The sequence below is a fragment of the Zonotrichia leucophrys genome, chromosome 14, assembly GCF_028769735.1.
Source record: "Zonotrichia leucophrys gambelii isolate GWCS_2022_RI chromosome 14, RI_Zleu_2.0, whole genome shotgun sequence".
Lineage (NCBI taxonomy): Eukaryota > Metazoa > Chordata > Aves > Passeriformes > Passerellidae > Zonotrichia > Zonotrichia leucophrys.
The window spans coordinates 823,480-844,410 of record NC_088184.1 but is presented as its reverse complement, the minus strand read 5'-3'; the positions used below and the strand labels follow the sequence as shown (position 1 = coordinate 844,410).

The window sequence follows — 20,931 nt, the reverse complement described above, 5'->3', positions numbered from 1 at the left end:
TTGTGTCCTCTTCCCTCCTTTCCTTGAGCCAGCCATTCTCATCTGGGCAGCACTGCCTGCCCCACCTGACCCTTCCTCTGCCACCACATTTGTTGTGCTGGGTCACCCCAGTTCTCCATTCCTTGTGCTCCATACTTCAGCACACAGCAGGATCTGCTCTCCATCCAGGATGGCCTTTGGGAATCTGGGCTGCCCCCAGCTTGGTGGCCTGGAGCTCCCTCCAGGCTGGCACCCACACTGGAGGCAGGAGTTACCTCTGTGATTTTCAGCTCAGCAATCTGGTTCATCCAGCCTGAAATTCGAGTTTTAGGATTTGAGGGTTCATCTGGCCTCAGTGGGTGTTTTGGGGCTGCCTGGGGCTGTATTAGCTCGGGGCTGTTTGGGGAGTGCAGTGTTGGGGGCAGGTGGGGTGGGTCTGGAGCCCACAGAAGGGAGGCAGCATTGCAGCATTCCCAGAGCCCTCTGGCTCCCCAGCCAGCCCCTGCCATTGGGCTGGAGGGACAGGGGCTGCCTGGAGCACACAGCCTGCCCCTGCTCCAGCCCTGGCTTGGGGGGATGCTGTGAGCTGGGCTGGGGGCTGCCATCTCCTTCCTCCTCCTCCTCCTCCTCCCAACCAACCACTCACATCCCAGGCTCTGAATTTTATTCCCCTTCCGACAGTCAGGCATCACCTCCTGATTACTCATAACTGCAGCATGCTGCAGATACACAGAGCCTGGGGAATGGCTGTGCTGGGAGCAGAACCACCAGGATCCAGGTGACAGCCGGGAGGGATGGGGACAGGCTGTACAGCCATGGTCCCCAGCCCCTGCCCTGCCCTGGGGCCAAGCACCTCCTGCCTGTGCCCAAATCCCCCCGGGGTCTGCCCAGCCCAGCTCCAGGTGCAGCTCAGGGACACTGAGGTCCTGGCAGGGGACAGTGGCAGGGTGGCAGCACAGCCTGCAGCCAGCAATGGCTGGTGAGCTTGCTTTGCAGGATCCTCTTCTAGCATGGAAGAATCAGTCATCCCTCAGTTTTCCTCTGGTTTGTTTGTGTGGGCATTGATTACGCTGGGAGTTACTGAGCCAGATTTTATTGGAGTGACTGAGAAAGCTGCCACCTGTGAGCAGCCACCGGTCTTTGGGGATTATTTTGGTATAGCTGCTAAATAATTGCATGAGGCTTCTTCAGCCTTGCTAATAACTTTGTTCTCCCAGGGACACTGCCTAGAAAAAAAGATGAGCCAAGATTATGCTTGGCAACATTTATGGGAGGAAAAAGTACAACAGGATTTATGTCTGCTGGCAGGGAGAAATAAATAAAACAATACCTCTGTCTTAGCCCCTCCATGAACATCCTTGTTTCCAACCCCAGGTCTGTAATCTTCCTAGCATGGCTGAATTTTGAAATTCAGCACACTCCTTTAAGTCACTCATCATTTCTGTCTGCAGCATGTTGTGCTAATTCTGACTAGGGACCAGCAGGGCTGGCTGGGGAGATGAGCTGGCCTAGGGAATCTGGGCTGCTGTCTTACCTGCATTGTGGAACTCACAAAATTATTTAATTAGTGCCTGAAAAGTGAAATTGAACAAGCAAATTCAAGCATTCCTGTTGGCCCAGATTCATAGAATCAAGGAGTGGTTTGGGTCAGAAAGGACTTTAAAGCTCATTCTGTCCCACCCCTTGCCATGGGCACCTTCCACTATCCCAGGTTTCTCCAAACCCCATCCAACCTGGCCTTGGAGACTTCCAGGGATGTGCAGTGTCATCTGGGAAGCAGCCTTGTGTCCCCCTTTCCTCTCCTGGCCCTGCTGGGGCACTGGAGGGATGGAGCACATGCTCTGGGAAGTTTTGGGGGCTGCCCTGCCCAGTGCCTCATACCAGGGCAGCAGGGCTGCTCCTGCCCCCACAGGTGCCTCTGTGCTGCCCATGCCCACAGTCCCTCACCCCGGTGCCTCAGGACAAAAGGGAGGAGATGGATGCTGGCCTTGCTTGAGGTGTTTGTTTTAGAAAGACAAGCTGATGAAAATTATTTCATTAAGGGACTTAAAGTGTGCTTCCTCAGGCCTGAGTCATCAGTGGAGTGAGCAAGCAGGAGCAGCAGTGGGTCCCAGTGGAGGGTGACTCACGCTGCAGCGCGGGGCTCACAGGGCTCAGAGCTGGGTGATGCTCCTCTCCCTCTGTCTCAGCATGGCTGGGGCTCTCAGCACCCTGAGCAGCAGCAGGAGGTGTCTGGGGGGCTGTGAGGCTCCCAGATTGTTCTGGGAGCTGAGGCACACTGCAGCTGCCCCTCTCTGCCATCCCCAGCTCTGCCTGCATGCACAGGAGCCACAAGCAGTCACTGCTCCAGGAGTCTGGAGACCATCCAGGAGCAGAGCATGCACACAGGCTGGCATTTGAGCTTTTGCTCTTTATTTGCATTGATAGAAGCCTGCAGATCCCCTCTCAGTCCAGGAGGAATTGATCTTTCCTCCCAGAAGGCACAGGAAAACACCAGGCCCCCTTCTGCTCCTCTGCCTCTTTCAGTTCCCAGGCTTCGGGAACAGGCAGGAAAAGAAAAGCCAATCCCGGTTCCCAGTAAGGTCAGGACCTGTCCCCTCTACACTGGTTTGTTTGGTGAGTGCTGTAAAACCTGCTGTATCCCTCCCCCTTGGAGGTGTTGGCACTGCTCAGGCCCAGTGACAGGACACTTTCCCTAAAGTCCAGGATGTGTGTTCCCTTTGCCTGACCCTGCTTACCTACATCCCGCCCTTCCCTTGCCACTTCTCCCTTATCTCCCCCTCTTGTGGGTGGTACCTGGTGGCACCGAGGTGGCACTGGTGGCACTGTCCCAGCCCTGCTGCTGTCCCTTGTGTGTGACAGCACAGCAGGCAGTGCCCATGGCAGTCCTGCCCACAGCCTCCCCCATTCCCTGCGTGATCCCTCATTAACCTCTTCATTAACCAATCCCCTGATGAGGAGGATCTTCCCAGGCAGGGCTCTGAGCTCTCTCAGGGCTCTGGTTCCTACCAGGATGTTGTGCTGTCCCTGCCCATGGAAAGGCTCCAGCAAGTTCTGCTCCATTCCCTGGTGGTTCTTGTGCCTTCCTGGACACTCTCTCAGAGCCCTCTGCATCCATGGCCACCTTGCTTGGGACAGAGAAATGCAGCATGGTGGGATTGACCTGTGCAGCTCCACCTGCCTATTGGGCATGGTCCTGTTCTTTTCTGGAAAGAGGATGAGGAGGCAAAGGGCTGTGCCTGAGCAATGTGGGGAAACTGGGACACAAAGTGGGAAGAAATGGCCGGAGGGCAGACTTTGGGGTGGTGGTACAGCCACCAGCTGAGTCAGAGCACCTGGTCTTCCTCAGGGCCCAAGTCCTTGGACATGTTGCTGAAATTCTGCTTTTCTTCCTCATTTGCTATTTTCCTCATGAGCATTAAATTAGTAATTTTGGCTCATCATTGCTGTAACCACTGCCCAGTTTATTGGTGGGGTTCTTTAATCTCTCTGCATAGTTCCTCATTGTTTTATCTCAGATATCTAAAATCTTAGTTTTCCACTGGCTGTGGCATTGATGGGAGCTTTTTCTGTGGACATCTCCACTGTGGCTGGGTGGAGGGTCTGGCTATGTGAGGTGCAGGTTGTCCAGATGTTTCAATGGCATTGAAAACAGTATTTGTGGGTGATTTCTCCTTAAGAATCAGCAGTTCTCCATGATCCCCACTAGCACAGAGAGCAGGAGGAACTGAATTTGTTGTGGCTGATGAACTTCATTGAAACCAATGCATCCTCCCCTGACACTTTGGGTTTTGGGTGCAAGTTTAAGGAAGTAAGGAAATATCATATGGGAATGCTGTGTGGAAGGGGTGGAGCTGTTCCTGGGTGTGCTCTGGGCTTGCAGGACAGCTCCCATGGCTCAGGTGCCATCACTCACCCTCAGCAGTTACTGCTCTGCTCATTTTTCTGCTACCTCAGGAATGCACAGAGTGCATTGGGAGATCTGGGGATCTCCTGGAGATCTCTCAGCCCAACCCCTGCTCAGTGCAGGATCACCTACCCTGGATTATCTTGGACCATGTCCAGTGGGTGTTGGATGTCTCCAAGGATGGAGAATCCAGCACCTATCTGGGCAGGTTGTGCCAGTGTTGGATCAGCCCAGTTTGGTGTCCGGCCATTGATTTGTGGGCTTTGCTGCAGCTCCGTGCTGCTGTGGGGTCAGAGGAGCAGCAGGGACAGCCAGGGCTGTCCCCAATCCACCCAGCGGGGCTGCTCAGAGCTCTTGCATGTTGACAGTCAGCACCAGGGCAGGTGACATCTTAGAAACACGGAACCAGAAAATCTCCTGAGGTGGAAGGGGCCCACAAAGATCATCCAGTCCAACTCCTGGCCCTGCACAGACACCCCAACAATCCCACCCTGTGCACCCCTGAGATCATTGGCCAAGCTCTCCTGGAGCTCTGGCAGCCCCAGGGCTGTGCCCATTCCCTGGGGAGCCTGGGCAGTGCCAGCACCCTCTGGGGGAAGAGCTTTTCCTGATATCCAACCCAAACCTGCCCTGACACAGCTCCAGCCCTTCCCAATGAGCTTCTCACCCCAAATGGAAGCTGCTCCTCGTGTGCTGCCAGCTCTGCCTGCAGGCCTCTGTGTGTCCTGGGCTGAGCCCCAGGATGTCACACACAGACTGTCGTACCCTGTGTGCCCTGGCTGAGCCCCAGGATGTCACACACAGACTGTTGTACCCTGTGTGCCCTGGGGCGGCTGCAGCCTCCCCACTGCCCCGGTGACCACCCAACATCTCCATGCCATGGAGAGGGTCACCCACCCCAGAACCGCATCCCCATCTTGCTGGAGTGGCCAGAGCTCCCTTCTGGTTATGTTTTGGTGACAGTGGATCCCTGTCTGTTTAAAAGCTGGGGTCCTCCTCTCCCTGCTGGCTTTGGTGGGAGCTCTCTGTGGCTTTGGCTGGCAAGGGGAAGCTTTGGGATCGCTCTTTGGGCCTGATTAGCATTCGGCCCTGCTGCTCCCACTGTTTGGAGTTGGAGCTCGCCATTGCCTGGCAACCACAGAGCAAAACTCCAGCAGCAGCCCCGAGCCCCGGCGGCTCCTGCGAGAGGCACCGGCACCGACACGCGGGGACAGGGACAGGAGCTGGGCCACCCTGCACTGCTGCCCCCTGCCCTCCACCCCACAGGGTGCACAGACAAGGATCAGCCCCAGGACGAGGAGGAGGAGGAGAAGAGGGCTGTGGTGGTGCAGGAGCTTTGGTGACAGCCAGGTCTGGTGGCTCTGTGTCTGTCTGTCCCGGTGCCGCCTGCCATGGGCATCCCCCAGCGTTGGGCACAGCTTGCCCTGCACACCCTCGGTGCAGCAGGTGCCAAGCTGTGCTCTAGGAGCTCCTGCCATGCCCTGGGGCCTCGGGGCAGGGCCAGGCCCTGCTGTGGGTGCCTCTGGACAGGGTGTGATGGGGGACAGAGTGGGGTGTGTGTGGGGTGCACGGCCCCATCCTCACAGCACAAGGAGCTGCGCACCTGCTCTGTGTGCCATGCACACACCTGGCCACGCACCCCAGCTGGGGTCTGTGCTGTGCCCAGAGCCCCCAGGGGTCCCGTGGGGAGGCTTGGCCTTACTGGGGTCTCACAGGGAACCGTAGCACAGCCCATCTGTGGTGCTCTCTGACTTCTAATCCATCCATCATGCTGGGGAGTAGCTGGAGGGACAGGAACCTGAGCGAGCATCAGGGCTCTCTCTGCTTCCTATTTTGCATGTGCTTGAGGCCTGGTGTGGTTTTCCTGGCAGAAGAATTTTGTTGTCCTGCTCCTGGCGGAAACTGTGGGCCTGGGGCTCAGCCCCTGACCTGCCAGAGGGGCTTTGCAGTGGTGGTGGCTCAGCCCCTCCACCAAACCCTGCACTTTGTCCTCTTTCCAGCTGGGGGGACTTGACAGGCCTTGAGTCCCCTCAGACACCAGGTGCCACTTTTCGGCAGGACACACAGACATGCCAGAGTACATTGAGTTCAGATCTAATGCATCCTTTCACCTCTAGCTTAACTCTCTATTTTTACATCTTTGATGCTGTGGGTACTGCCTATGGCTGGAGGGCCAAGCTGTCCTGTCCAGCCAGTACATTGAGACCCATTGGGCAGGAAAACAGCAGACATGTGCCTTTCAGTGCTTCCCCACACATCCTCATCAGTGACACTCACTTGGCAAAGGGTAAAAAAATAAATACATCTGTCTTTTGTGTCTTGCAGAGCCTGGGGTCGGCAGACAAGAAGGACTTTTACCAGCCAAAGTAAGTGCCAGTAGCAGTGGTGAGTAATTGCATGGAAATTCCCGGCTGGTCCACATTACCCAGCAGCTCCATGGCTTGCTAAGATTAGACATTTCAGTGTACAAGAATAGCTGCTGCAATTACACAAGTGAGGATAACAGGGGAAGGGCTGTCAGTCATGCTGGCTTCAGGGCATATGCAAATCCTTCCATCAGGTCAGAAGGAGCCATGACAGCTTGACTGAGCCTGGGGGACAGAGCCAGGAGAAGGGGGTGCACTGGTGACCTTTCCCGCCTCGGGCTCCCTCTGCTCCTGGTTTGCACAGCTGAGCTGCCTTGGAGGATGGAAGGGTTTTGCTGTGTGTCACAGATCTCCCAGTGCATCCCCACAGCTGCTGGTGCCTTTGTCTCACCCTGTGCTTGGTGCAGCTCTGTGAGCTGCAGGGGGACAGGAGGCCAAGGGGGCTTTAGAGCTATGGACATGAGAAAGTTACTGCAAACCACTCCACCAGCACAGCAGTTGGCTGCTTGGTGTGTGGGTTAGGTACCAGAACCTCACCAGAGCATGGCACCTTCCAGGCTTGTGCTTGCTGGATGGACAGGTTTGCTCCCATCATCATTTGGGTAATGGCAAACTCTGTTAAAAGCCCTGCCAGGCTCTGCCCTGGCACTGCATTATGTGCTGTGCTGCTGAGCACATCACCTGTGGGACCTTGTGTTGCTCCTGCTTTGCTTGGGGCAGTGAAGGTCTGCAGGTTATCACCTTTCTTCTGAAAAAAACCAAACCAAAAAACAAAGGTGCAATTGAAGCTGTGGGTCAGTGCTCTGATGGGCAGGATTATCAGGGGAGCTTGGCTTTGGACAATTCAGAAGGAATTGGGTTGAGGATTTCTCCTCCAAAGCTCACTGTCCTGCTCTTGCTCACTCTTTGCTGCTTTCCTGAGCATCCCAGCAGTGCAAGCAGCATCCTCGGTCTGAGCCAGGCTTGGCCTCAGGGGGAGCAGGTCCGGGGGTGCCAGCCTGTGCCAGGGAATGTTGTACAGAGCTGCCTGCTCTCTGTCTGTCCTGGGAGGGCAGGTGTGGGCTCTGTGCATGCTCTGCAGTTGTCTGCTGATTCCTCTTTATGTCACCAAGAGTTTTTAAAACTCAGTGCTGGTTTCTAGGTCTGTACTGAGAATCTGATTTGAGGGAGCTTCTCTGCCTGCTCACCCCAAGGCAGTGCAGCTCATCAGCTCTCCAAGACCTCAGGCAGATAAAGACTTCTGGAAACACAGAATATCTGTTTAATCTTGCATGGCTTTCTGGGAGATCAGAGGAATATCACAGGAGATTATGGAGTCATTGTGGATGCCACAACAACATGAACACACATTTGGCAAAGAGCTCATGGTTGTGTTTGTGCGACCTCTCCCAACAGCTGTCCAAGATTCTGGTGCTCCTGAGTGTAAGCTGTGTTTGTGAGGAGTCTGGCAAGCAGGTTTAGACCAGATTGAAGCATCTCCCATGTCTCAGTTCCAGCTGAAGCTTTGGGGAGGCTTGAAGTAGGAGATTTGGAGGAAATCTTTAAAGAGCTCTTACTGTTCAGATTTCCTATAGTTTTCTGTGGTTTTGGTGGTTGGTACAACAATTTGTGGTGCTGCATTTATAACTAAGCTCCTCTGAGAAATGAGGATTGTTTCTCTACCTGGAATGGGAGAACATGGGCTTCCCATCTCACTGCAGGTGTGGAGCTGCTGGGTCAGAGTGGGGTTGCTGGTGTTCTTGTAGATCCAGGATGGTTTATGGGAGTTTGTTTCTCTGTTCCACAAGGCCATGGGACCTCCATGGTTTGGCCCAGCAGCTGTGACTGGTCATAACACTGTGGCTTTGGTTAATGCCCATTCACACTCCTCAGTGGCTGTTTTGGGTTGTGATGGGTGAGTTTCTGGCCATGATGTGGCCTGGTACCACTGCCCCCATCCCATCTGGCTTGTTGATCCCCCAGCTGATGCCACACTGTGCCTGCTGAACCCATCTGCAAGGCTGGACCAGGTGCTCCCTATGGAGCCCTTCAGTTTCTGCCAGGGCTGGAGCTCATCCTCCTCAGCAGAGGGTTGCTAGAAAGTGCCAGAGCTTGGGTGGCCCTGCTGAGGATTGAGAGAGCTGAGCTCCTGTGCAGCAGCTCCTCAGCCCAGATCACAGCTCTCCAACCCTGGGCCAGCAGCCAGAGCATGGCAGGAGCTGAGCCCAGCTGTGGGAGCTCCTGGACACATCTGTGCAGTGAGAGAAGCCTGGCAGTGTGCAGCTGTCCTGCAGCTCCCATGTGCCACAGCAAGCTTGACTGTGCTTCTGCTTTTCCTTTGCCAGCTCCGAGGCATTGCCTCACCTGCCCCAAAGCCCTGTGGGAGCAGGGTCAGAGCCCTCCTGCTCGTGTGTCAGCACTGGGGCTCTCCCACAGCAGGTGCTGGTCCTGAAAGCAGAAAAAGGAGACACCCATGCCAGAAATCTCAGCAGTGAGTTTGTCACTGCTTGTCCTGGGAGGGACTCCTGCTCCATTCCTGCGATGTTCAGCTCTCTCAAATCAGGTGCCCTCTTCCTCAATGGACACCAGATATTCCATCTGCTGAATTGCCTTGTGTCTCCTGAAGTGAGTCCTTTCCTTCCTTTGCTGCCTCTTCCTTTCAGAAATGGAAATGTGTCCTCCCCTCCCAGTTCCTGTCTGTCTCAGGCAGCAGGTGAGTGTTCCTGAGCTCCTGGAGCATCCCAGTGCTGATCTAGGGCATGGAGATGTGTCCATCCTCACCCATCAGCCTCTGATGGCCCTTCCCCACCTCCCAGTCCATCCATGAGGTTCAGATCTCCCCAGGATGCAGTGAAAGCACACAGTGAGCTGCAGTGCAGGTGCACCCCAGCAGAATGGAGCTGCTGCCTGCCCTGGGGGACACCCCTCTGCTTGCAAGGATTCAGTGGTGGTGCTATGGATGATCCTGTAAGAGCTGGCCCATGGCAGGAGCTGGCTCTCCTGGTCTCTGGTCTGGGAGGGAATGTTCCCTCTGCCATGGGAAATGGAGGGATGCAGCCTGAGCCTGGAATGATGAAGCATTAATCTTAAGAAAAGTTACATCAGCTGAGAACTGGAAGGGGTAGAGACCAGCCAAGGAAGGACCAGCAGTGGCACATAAAGAGCTCCTGTAGCTGAAATACCTGAGAGGAATCTGGCATGTTGGGAATGGCCACAAGTGCAGCTGGTAGCCAGCATGTGCACAGTATCCTCACCTGCACTGACTGCTCCAGCCATCCCACATGAACAGGTACAGGAGCCTTCCTGTGCTTCCAAAACAGTGTGTTCAGATGTCAGAGTGGTTTATCCTGACCAACTAAAAACTCTCATCTGATGCAGTTTGGGCCCATGACAGGGCCTGGCTGCAACTCTGCTCTGTGTAGGATCTGACCAGAGTTTGCAGGGATGGGGTGGTATCAGGCCAGCCCCTGAGCTGCTCTCTCCTTTGCCACCCCACTTTTGGAAGGTGCTGATACAGCTGTAATGCTGTCAGAATAGCCAGGCTTCCAGAGGTCCTTGCAGATTTCTAACACAGGGCCCTGACTTCTCTGTCAAGGCCGTGAGGAGCCCTGGCCGAGGACTCAGGGGCAAGGACACCATGCTCAGAGACAGGAATAGGCTTTCCTGGGACAGGAGGTAATAACTCTCCTGGCAGGGCTGGGTGGAAGTCCCTTGACAGGAGCTGAAGTTGTCTGGTGTGTTTGCTAATTGCCCCTGGCACGCATTTGCCCTTCAGTGTCAGGAACTAATTTTCTTTAAAGCAGAAAGAGATGTTGGTGGTAATGACACTCATAAACCCCTAGGAAATGCAGACTGAAATACCTGGGCTTAATAAAGTGTCCCTGCTCTGCAGTGGGAGCTGCCCTCATTCCCCCTGTGCTGAGCTGCCAGGGACTGTGTGCCAGGCACTCCGAGGGGTCAGAGACACAGCTGCAGTGACAAAATGCTCTCCATGGATCCTGAACGCCTGTCCCCTGGTGTGGTGGCCCTGCAGAAGAGACTGGCTGGCTCAGAGCGTGCCCTGCAGCAGCAGGATCCCACAGAATGCCACAGGATCCCACAGGATCATCCCACAGCAGGATTCCACAGGATCCTACAGGATCCCACAGGATCCCACAGCAGGATGTCACAATAGGATCCCACAGCAGGATCCCACAGCAGGGTCCCTCAGCAGGATCCCACAGCAGGGTCCCTCAGCAGGATCCCACAGGATCCCACAGCAGGATCCCACAGCAGGATCTCACAGCGGGATCCCACAGCAGGATCTCACAGCAGGATCCCACAGGATCCCACAGGATCCCACAGCCCTTTTGGGCAGCACCTCGTGGCTCTGGCTTCAGCTGGGATCAAAGGCTGCCCCCACCCTCTGTCCTTCAGGCTCAGAAGTGCAAACACGGGAGGGGCCTTTGAAAGCACCTCCCAGAAAGCAGCAGCTCCTGTTTGCTGTCTTAAAGTCATTACACAGAGCTGTCTCCACAGCTAATTCTTTGTCACCTGGCCCTTACAGCACAACATTTCATCTCCCAGACTCCAATCTTGCCATGCCAGCACTTCGATGAAAGTGTTTCCTTGCTGAATCATTATCTCGTAAAATGTTGGTGGTTTAAAGGCTCTAGAAATAAGTATTTACATTTTGGAAGCATTAAGGACCATCATAATGAGCGTGATGTGTTCCTAAGCCAGGTTCTCATTTCATTGCCTCCCTCCCTCAGACATTATTGCTGTAGGAATGATGACAATCACACACATGTAGAAGCGTTTGACTTCTGTGGTGGCTGAGAGGTGTTCAGCTGGGAGCTCAGGTTCCAAGTGCTGAGCAGAGGGAGGAGACACTGATGGGAAGTGGGGAGATGGTGCCAGAGACACCAGGGAGCTGTGGGGTAGGAGAAGCAATGCCAAGACCACCTCTCCATAAAGGATACTCATGGGGATACTCAGTGATGCAAGAAACTGTCCCAAACTGCCTCTGCTGAGGTCTGGGTGAACACTGCTCTTGCTCATTTTCCTTTTGTTGGTTTTTGGGAGAGAGTGCCTGCCCTGGGCTCCTATGCCCTCTGGGCCTGCAGGACCATGGTGGGATGCTCTGCACACAGAATGGGCCCAGAGGAAGCCACAAAGATGCTTCCAGGGCTGGGCCCTCTGCTCTGGAGCCAGGCTGGGAGAGCTGAGGGTGTTCACCTGGAGAAGGAAAGGCTTCAGTGGTGCCTCATTTCAGTCTTCCAGAACTTAAAGGAGCTTATTAAAGAGAGGGAGAGTGTCTTGTTTACATTGACAGAGAGTGATAGGAAAAAGAGGAATGGTTTTAAAGTAAAAGAGAAGATATTTGAATTCAGTATTGGGAGAAATTGTTCCCTGTGAGGGTGGGCAGGCCCTGGCACAGGGTGCCCAGAGCAGCTGGGGCTGCCCCTGGATCCCTGGCAGTGCCCAAGGCCAGGCTGGATGGGGCTTGGAGCAACCTGGGACAGTGGAAGGTGCCTTGCCCATGGCAGGGGCTTGGAATGAGATGAGCTTTAAGGTCCCTTCCAACCCAAACTATTCTGGATCCACGGCTTTTCAGGACACAGATACCCTGGATGGCATCAGGACCCTTGATAACCAGAATTCAATATATTGTCCAAGAAAGGTTTGGACAAGGATTTGGTTTTAGTGGTCCCTGGAGCCCAGGGGACAGCAGGAGGGGTTTCTGGGGCTGGCTGAACTCATTCCAGCCTGCACTGGATGCACAGGCCATGGGAGCACTGGACCAAGCCCAGGCCCTGTGCCTGCTCTCCCCTGGGAATGGCCCTCCTGCACCTGGCATAAAATAAAGTTTAGGCTTTCATTGTTTCTCTGCAGCTTTTAATGTGTTAAGTGAGGTTGCAGTGTAGGCTCTTACTGTGGCAGTTGTCATAGAAACTTGCAGGGCTTTCTTCCCTGATCCCCCAGCCCCTTTCTTTACACCAAAGCAGGGTTGAATTTTGTCCCCCCTGTAATTTCAATTCCATTCCAATTAAAAACCTGCCTGGGCCTGATTCCCTGTCTCCAGAACTGCCACAAAAGGACTCAAAGTCTTTCTGTCGTGCTTGCTGTTGTCCCAGCTGAAGGGTGTGTGTTCCCCTGCCCTGTGCACTTCCCTGAGGGGATTCTGTCCCATGAAATGCCAGCAGGGACTGGGGCTCAGCCCTTGTGCCCCTGCAGAGCCTCTGGGCAGCACAAGGCTCCTTGCTCACCATGGGGTCCCTGTCCTTGCTGCTTTTTCCAGGAGGAGGGAGCAGAGTGGGCACTGGGGCTGCCCAGGCCGCTGGTGGGGACATGAGGATGGCACTGCCTGCCCTGAGCCCGGGGCTGCCTTCCCCCTGCTGCTGCCAGCTCAGCACTCAGGCTGGCACAGGAGCCCTGCCACGACTGCAGCGCCTGGCATTAATCATGGGAAGGGAATTGAGCGTAGGAAGATGGGCATTTTTAACAAATAACCGAGCCTGCCTTCTCCCCTAAGCAAGAGAGCAAACTGTTTGCTGCAGTGAGTCAAGCCAGAGATGCTTCAGCCATGGGAGGTGCTGCTGCCGCCCACAGCAGCCGTCGGTCCCAAGGACAGCCGGGTGCAGAAGGGACAAGTGGGGAGAGGAGTTCCCTGAGCTGCTGCCAGCAGTCCCTGCTGGGCTTTCTTCCAGACACAGGGGTCCTTTCCCTCGTGCTTTGCTTCTGGCACAGGACTTGATGGGGACTCCTCAATGGTACCTGGACTTGCAGCTCAGAATTTCTACTTTGAGGAGCTCAGTGCCCCCCAGCTCCCCATGGCTCCAAGGCCAGGACTGTCTCATAGGATCCCAGAATGGTTTGGGTTGGAAGGAACTTCAAAACTCATCCAGTCCCACCTCTGCCATGGGCAGAGACATCTTTCACTGTCCCAGGTTGCTCCAAGCCCTGTCCAGCCTGGCCTTGGGCACTGTCAGGGATCCAGGGGCAGCCACAGCTGCTCTGGGCACCCTGTGCCAGGGCCTGCCCACCCTCACAGGGAACAATTCCTTCACAGCATTTACTCCAAATATGCTTTCTGCCAGTTTAAAGTCACTAAACAGCCCTTCTGAGCCTTTATCGTGTGCATGGCAGGAGCCAGCCCTGGAGCTCCAGTTGTCTGCTGGGATTAATTTGGGTGGGATTTAGGTCTGTTAGAGCCCTCCTTTGGCCTCCCATGTGCTGCAGGGATATGAATTGCCCAAAAGCTCCTGCAGAGGTTTTGGTTGCCTTCTGAGAGTTACCTAATTCTCCGAGCACCCCTGAGATGTATCCAATCCTGACCCAAAACTTGCTAGAATTTGCTGGGCTCTATTTCCCAGTCCCTGCCTCCTGCCACCTCTCACTCATAACAGCAGTTGGCACCACTCTGTTTTTTGATTGGTGGCAGATTTTTATCAATAAACTCAATATAGCTCAAATCTTTTTACAGCATGGTGTTTTCTCCAGCCACCAGATCAATTTTGTGACTCATCCCTCCAGGCTCTGCTATTTTAATGTCCCCTTTCAACACGGACACCTTAATTGCAGCAGTGGCAGTGGCAGTCCCAGCCGTGCAGTATGTGCAGCTCTCCTGCTCTCCCCTAAGAACTGCATCAGCTTTTTTCACCACAGCATCACATTAGAGCCTTGTGCTGGGCTGCTCACCCGTGGTGACCCCTGACCCTTTCTGGGGGCTCCCTCTTGTCTGGGGTCCAGTCCCTGTTCAGAAATACAGCCTGAAATCCCTTTCTGAAGTGTGTTAGCCCAGGCTGGGCTGCATTATCATGTACAGGGTTTGAATGGGCTCAGCATTACCAGGCATTTCCCTCTCTCCTCATCAATATTTACCATTCCATCAATCTTCCTGTCACCCGCTAATTTTTTGAGTGAGGATTTTGTATTTCCATGTGATCATCAATGGAAATATCGGCTGGTGTGTTCCCTGTGGAGCCTGGCTAACGATTCCCAATTGACACCTCCTGTGTGAGACCTGTCAGCTGCCTCTAAATCTATTTAAAGTGCTTGATTAGGGCAGCACAGCCCCATCTTCTGAGCTGAGAGTGTCAGGGAGCACTGGGAGCTCTGCCTGTGCAGCCAGGGTTCATTACAGAGTGACATCAGGCTCATTGGACAGGATCTCTTCCACCAAGACACACCGACTGACTTTAATTAGAACTTACATCCTTTAATTATTCCTTAATTTAATTCCAGATGAGCCCTGCCTTCTGGGTCCTGTATCAGGCTGACTGGTTGGTTGGTAACTAGGTCACCCTTACTGCCAGGTGGGAATGTTGGGGGGAAGGAGCCGTTTCCATCTGGATGTGGTAACCTGAACTTGGCTCAAAACAAGCAGCACTGCCCAGAAACCTCTCTCCAGCTTCTGGGTATGTGTTGGCTGTGCTGGCTGCTTGGTGCCATTTGGCCACATTTGAGACACATGGATGCTAATGATTCAGGAGAGCTTCATCTCTCCTAGGAATTAGTTTACTCACATTTTTTTTCCAAACATGGAATAAATATGGACGATGTTTTCCTTTTCTGCATCATTTGAGCAGTCCTACAGACTCTGCTTTAAAGCAGCCCCAGTGATCCTTAAAACCAGACCTACTGCTAGCCTTTGTTTGGCCCTCAATAGCAGATTTTCCATGTCCAGCCACACATTTTCCCTTTCTTTAGTTTCCCTAATAATTTTCCTATATATTGTAATATTTCATTTGTATTGAGTACCCTATTCTGCACTGCATGGCAGGAGGTTGGAAATAGATGGAACCCAAACCCTCCCCATGATTCCATGATTTTACTGCTGGCTCTGAGAGTCTCCCAGTGTGCTAACACATTATTCCTTATCCCTTGGGAACATGCCTGTAAGGCTGAGCCCCTGCAGCTGGCTTAGGTATGATGTGCTGTGCCTCGCCCCAGTCCTTGGTGAGAAGGTAAATACGAGTTTATTCAAGCACCAACTGCTAAAAGATCTGTAATTCCAAAGAAGAGCATATAATGGTGTGCAGTGCCCTCCCCTGCACTCCCTGGCACCCTCCCACGCAGGCTCTGCCGTCACCTTCAGCAGCTCCAGGGTGTTGAGCGCCTTCAGTTTCTGCTCGTGAGGGAAAATTGCCCTTTCCTCATTCTCCCTTCTCCACCTTGCTGCCTCACATCACCTCAAGAGCTTTGTCTGTCAGCACAGCACGAGCAGGGCTCTGATACAGTTGCTTGGAGCAGCCTCAGATTCATCTGGGTTTTTATTCATATACCACTGTGGTGTTTTCTCTCCGTGCTCCCACCTGCAGGGCCACACTGACAGCTGGGCTGTGGCACTGGGGTATCACACAAGGGTTTGTGCTGGAAGGGACCTTAAGAATCATCTAGTTCTACCCCTCTGCCATGGCAGGGACACCTTCCACTGTCCCAGGCTGCTCCAAACCCCATTCTTGGAGCACTTCCATTGATCCAGGGGCAGTCTCAGGCTGTGTGAGCAATCAGCCAGATCCTGGAGCTCTTCCCCTGGGAGGGATCATCAGGCAGGGCTGGGCTGTGCTGGGCAGCCTGCAGGGCCATGGGAACAGTGCTGATCTGCTCAGGGAAAGTGTCACTGAGGGTGTAACAGGAGGGAGGGCTCTGTCTGTCCTGCATCCTGACAGAGCATGGAGGGGGATCCAGGGATTTCAGCTTCCCTGCAGCTTTCTGGCATTGGCAGACACAGCATTCAGGGTGTGGTGGCTGTGCACTGGGAAGGGATAAGGGTGAGGGTGCTTATTTGTCTCTTCAGGCTTGGGACATCATGTGAAATGGCATCACGACCAGCATTCTATCTGATTTATGGGGAAATGAATTCTTACCTCCCCATGGACTGCACAGAGAGCCTGGGCAGAGTGCAGAGCTCTGCCATCAGTGCTGCCTCTGGTGGCTTCAGCACATCCTGAATGTAGGATGAGCTGAGAAGAGTCACTGAAGAATCATGGAATCCCAGAATGGTTTGGGTTGGAAGGGACCTTAAAGCTCATCTTGTTCCACCCCTGCCATATCCAGGGACATCTCCCACTGTCCCAGGCTTCTCCCAGCCCTGTCCAGCCTGTTCTTGGGCACTGCCAGGGATCCAGGGGCAGCCACAGCTGCTCTGGGCACCCTGTGCCAGGGCATGGAGCAATGAATAATTGTATTTACACCTAAATTAAAGACTTGACTGAATCAAGCTGCGGACAGCCCTGGCAGGCTGACTTCAGGCAGACTTTGGAGCATTTTACTGAAGGATTGTGGGAGATCAGCTCAACCCCCAGACCACCTTGCCCCACGGCAAATGAAAGTGTGTGTGTTGCTTGCAGAAGAAAGGAGCTCTGGGACCTGCAAATTCCCATTTTTAGATTTGAAATAGAAAAACCTTCCCAGCAAATGCTTCAAGAACACCTCTGGAGCTGACAGTTCTCAAGCAGGATCTGTTGGAGGTTTTCCTTTGCAGTTTGAGGTAGGAAGGAAAAAGCACCCAGGGAGAGAAAGCTCAGCTGCTCTCATTGTCCCCTCGGATGTCAGAAGTGCTTTGTTTTCCACAAGTGCTTATTATTCATGCAGTGTCTCAGCAGGCAGCTGGAACACAGCTCCAGCGTGGGGCTGCTCCTGGCGTGGGCTCTGCCATGGAGCTGTGCCGTGGCTTTGCCTCCTCCTGGGACATCCCACCAGAGCCAGCAGCGGTGCTTGGTGCCTGCCTTTGGCACCACTGCCAGGGGTGGCTGGGTCATCTTTTCCCCACGGTGTTCCTCTTTTGTCCCTCTCCATCCTAGGCCACCTCCTGGCAGGTGTGGGGCTGGGTTGTGCTGTCCTGGGGGTGCTCCCAGCAGCAGTGCTCCCAAAGGAGGCACAGCAGCCTCCAGATGTGTCCAGGCAGGGTCCTCACTGCCTGCCTTGGCCCCCAGTTGTGCCAGACCCCTGTTGTGCAGTTTGTCCACTTGGCTTTGCCATTTCCATCCCAGCTGAATGGTTCTGAGGACTCTGCTTCTGAGCTTTTATCATGTTTCTCTGTTCTCTCACCTCCCCTAGGCTGGAGGGTGTTGCTGAAAACTCTGGTGTGAAGCAGAAAGCAGGCTCAGACTCCCAGCCAGTTTCCAGCCATCTCAGACTGGTCTCTCACCATCTTGGCCTTGCTGCTGTGAATCAATGGCTCCATGAGCCATGGGGCTGATCTCAGAGGGCTGGGAGGAGGAGCGTGGCTGCTTCTGCACACATTGGCTCTGCTTCATTGAGAGTGCCCTGTGGAGTCAATCCCACCTTTCTTTGGGGTTTTGATGGCTGGCTGGAGCCCCCAGTGCTGTCCCCAGGAGGGACCACGTGCATCCCAGCAGTGCTGGATCCCACCTTGTCCCAGCAGAGTGGAGCAATGCCCAGCAATGACACGGGAGGGGCTGTCAGCCCCAGCAAATTAGAAACTGCCAATATTTGTACACAAAGGCCACGCTGAAATCCCTGTCCCAGTCCAGACATCAGAGGTGTCAGTTTTGATTTCCCAAACACAGAGAGAGCCCTTTCAGCCCCAGCCTGCTCAGACACTGCAGCTTTAATGTCCAAGCACCCAGCGTGTTTCCACTCCCCTCAAATGCATCAATCAGGTCTCGGTGAGGCTCTGAAAGAGCCAGTTTGTTAAACAAACACACTTAGTGTAAAAAGTTTATTCCAGTTAATTGGGACTTCATTGCAATGGAAACAAATTACCCAGCTGTCATCTGCCAAGGCAAACAGCAGCAGGGGAGCAGGGGTCCTGGCCAGGGGGAGACAAACAGTCATCTCAGGCAACCTTATTTATGGCCTTTTTATGTATTTCTGTATTTATTTGGACATTCCTGAGCTGGAGAGCTGGGCTATAGCCGAGCTGCATGCCCCACACTTGCACAGTGCAGGTTATCTGCTCTGAGGCTCCTGGGCAGGAGCTGGCCCTGGCCTGGGTGGCACTGCCATGGGGACCCATGGCTGGGGTCTGTGTCCCTGGGCAGATCCCTCCAGGCATGTCCAGGGGCCTTGCTTCACAGCCAGAGAGGAGGTGTGGATGGGGATGTCAGGGCCTGCTGCTGGTCCCTGGAGGCTGGGGATGTGAGGGATGTGGGGGATGTGAGGCATGTGAGGGCTGTGAGGGATGTGAGGGATTTGGGGGTCCCTGCAGGGAGCAGCAGGGCAGGGGAGCACCCAGGAGGGACTGGTGGCCACTGGGAATTTTGCTCCTGTGCTTCCACAGTTCCTTGCCCAGTGCTAAACCTGCTGCACCCTCGCAGGGGTGCCCTGTGTCAGCATCGACCCCACGGGCAAGTCCCCAGCCCCGTGCCTGTCCCGTTCCCCTCCCAGCCCAGGGAAGGACTCTGTGGCAGGAGAGCTGGGAGCGCTGCCTGGTGAGTCTCCCACTCATTCCCAGCTCATCGGATTTAACAAACACCCTGTCAACACCCTTTTCCCCTGCTGGAGTTTTTAAGGCAAAGGAGGGAGCGAGGAGCGGGGATGGGGAGGCAGGCAGGGAGCCGGGCAGGATGGGGCTGGGTCCCGCAGCCGGCGCGGAAGTGACAGATAAAGTGACAGATAAAGTGACAGATAAAGCCGTGGGATTAGCAGCGTGTATGGTGTCAGGAGAGCAGCGTCCCCTTTCCTGCAGCGCTCGTTACCCGAGCTGAGCCGTGCTGGGGGAGGCATGGGCAGCACATCGAATTTCCTCCTGTCCCTGCTCCCGGGTGGCCTGTCCTTGCCGCATGTCCCTCCAGTTCTGCCCTTCTGATCCAGGGGGCTGTGCCAGGCCTGGGGTGGGCACAGACAGGGATGGGTGCAGCCGCCATGGCACAGCTCTGCTTGGCTCTGGGCATGCCGTGGTGTGCAGATGGCAGCCTGGGACTGGGGATGGCACGAACATGGGGGGCTCTCCCAGTCCCCCGGGGTGCATTCTTCCCTGCTGGCCTTGGGGATGTGGAGGGCAGGAGCAGCTCTCTGCCCCTGTGCTGGGACCTTCCAGCAAGCTGGGAATTCTCTTGTGTGCCTGGTGAACAAACCCAGGGCTCCTCCACCCTGCTGATTTACCACATCCAGGACAGATTCTTTTGGTCCTGTGAAGTCCTAAAATTCACATTTGAATTTCACATTGCAATTGAGTTGCCATCCAGAGCCCTTTATGCACTTTCCAAGAGTGTTTCTGTTACTTTACAATTGTGGGATGGTGGTGACCTGCACTCTTAGGTTTCTGTCTGTGACAGCACATGTTCAGGGGCAGAAGGCCTGGATTGGGATGTGCATCCTTGGAGGGGTCTGGGGTTGGGGGGAAATGTCAGACCCAAGCACTGATAAATACAGAGATGAGTCCTAAGATCAGACTGATCTCACCAGAGGGATGTGGGAAAGATGGTGACCAGTACTGGAAAGGACACAAGATTTGGCTCCATTTCTGGAGCTTGGAATGGGATGGAGGAGGGATTGGGCAGTTTGGCTGAAGCACCTTGGTTCCTTGGAGTCAGCTGGCCCATCTTGAGAGACAATCTGAAACCCCAAAGGTAAGAAACAACAGGGGAACCATGCCCCGCTTCCCTGTATGGGAGCTGGTGTGTGCTGGAGACAGAGGCAGCGATGCCCCCTCAGTCCCACATTCCTGTGCCCCCACTCCCTGCAGGATCCTTGGTGGGCAGAGCCAGAGCATAGGATGCCAGGCACCTCCCTCCTCCACCTGGCAACCCTCTATTATTAGGGATTTTAGCTTTCTGTTTCTAGATTGATTTGTTGGTGGTGGTTATTTTTAGCTCCTCCAGTGCCTTGCAGATTCCTCGAGGGATTCTTTCTTTGCCTCTCCCTCCCACAGGTTTGTTTGTAATGGATCTGCCTTGACTTGAGCCACAAGCGAGAGGCTCCAGTGCCGGCGGGGGCTGTGCTGCCCTCTCAGGGAGCAGATCTCCCTCTGTGCTTTAGCTCAGCTTGATGTGTCCATGGGTGCTTTGCTCCCCCCTACAGCTCCTGCTGTGGGTACTGTGCTGTCCCCACCCAAAATCACTCTAGGGCACCCTGGGTGGCTCCTTGTCCCCTTCTCCCCTCAGCACTGCCCTCCCTGAGAGTTCTCTCTTTCACTACCCATGGGGAGAAATTCAGATCAGCATCACTGCATGTGGAAACAAACCCCAGGCTCCTCCTGCAGCTCCACAGCCAGGCTGGATGGAAATTTTTCAGCATATTTTAAAGCACAAAATAATTCCAAACAAGTTGCGGGTGTATTTTGGACTCTGGCAGAGCTGTTGTTATCGCCTCGCTGGCTGTCCCAGACAAGGGCTCACTTTGAGTGCAGCCTTCTGCTGAGCAGGGGGGCAATGTTTGCATTCCTGATTTAGAGCTCCCATCCCAGGGGGCTCCAGCCCCGTCTCCCACTGAGCCCAGCACAGCCAGGAGCCCGGAGCTCACCTGTCAGCACCAGCTCCAGGGCTGCATTAATGTTCCCTCGAAAATGGGACTCTCGTTGGACTCAGCTGCTTCTGCTCAGCCTGGGCTGACGCTTGGTGGGGCCTGTGTGAAGGCACAGTTTGTGCTCTGTTTTTTCCAGGATTTTTGTTATTTTGTAGAGCGGAGTGAGTTGTGCTTGTTTTGAAATGCCTGAAGTATAGGTTGGTACTCAAAATAGGTTTGCTGTTTTTCCTGGGGAGAGGCAGCCCTGGGAGGTCTTACTCAGGTAGCTTTGGTGGTGGCATCTCC

At 54.4% G+C, this 20,931-nt stretch overlaps 1 protein-coding gene across 5 annotated transcripts in view; it reads left to right on the top strand.

Moving 5' to 3' along the window:
* The window catches only part of LOC135454069 (ankyrin repeat and fibronectin type-III domain-containing protein 1-like), a 241,614-nt gene that overhangs the window by 161,768 nt on the left and 58,915 nt on the right, over positions 1-20,931 (top strand). For all 5 annotated transcript variants that reach the window (XM_064725806.1, XM_064725807.1, XM_064725804.1 and 2 more), the window contains one exon: positions 6,212-6,252. In XM_064725806.1, the coding sequence (XP_064581876.1) occupies positions 6,212-6,252 (41 nt within the window). The remainder of the gene's footprint in view (positions 1-6,211; positions 6,253-20,931) is intronic.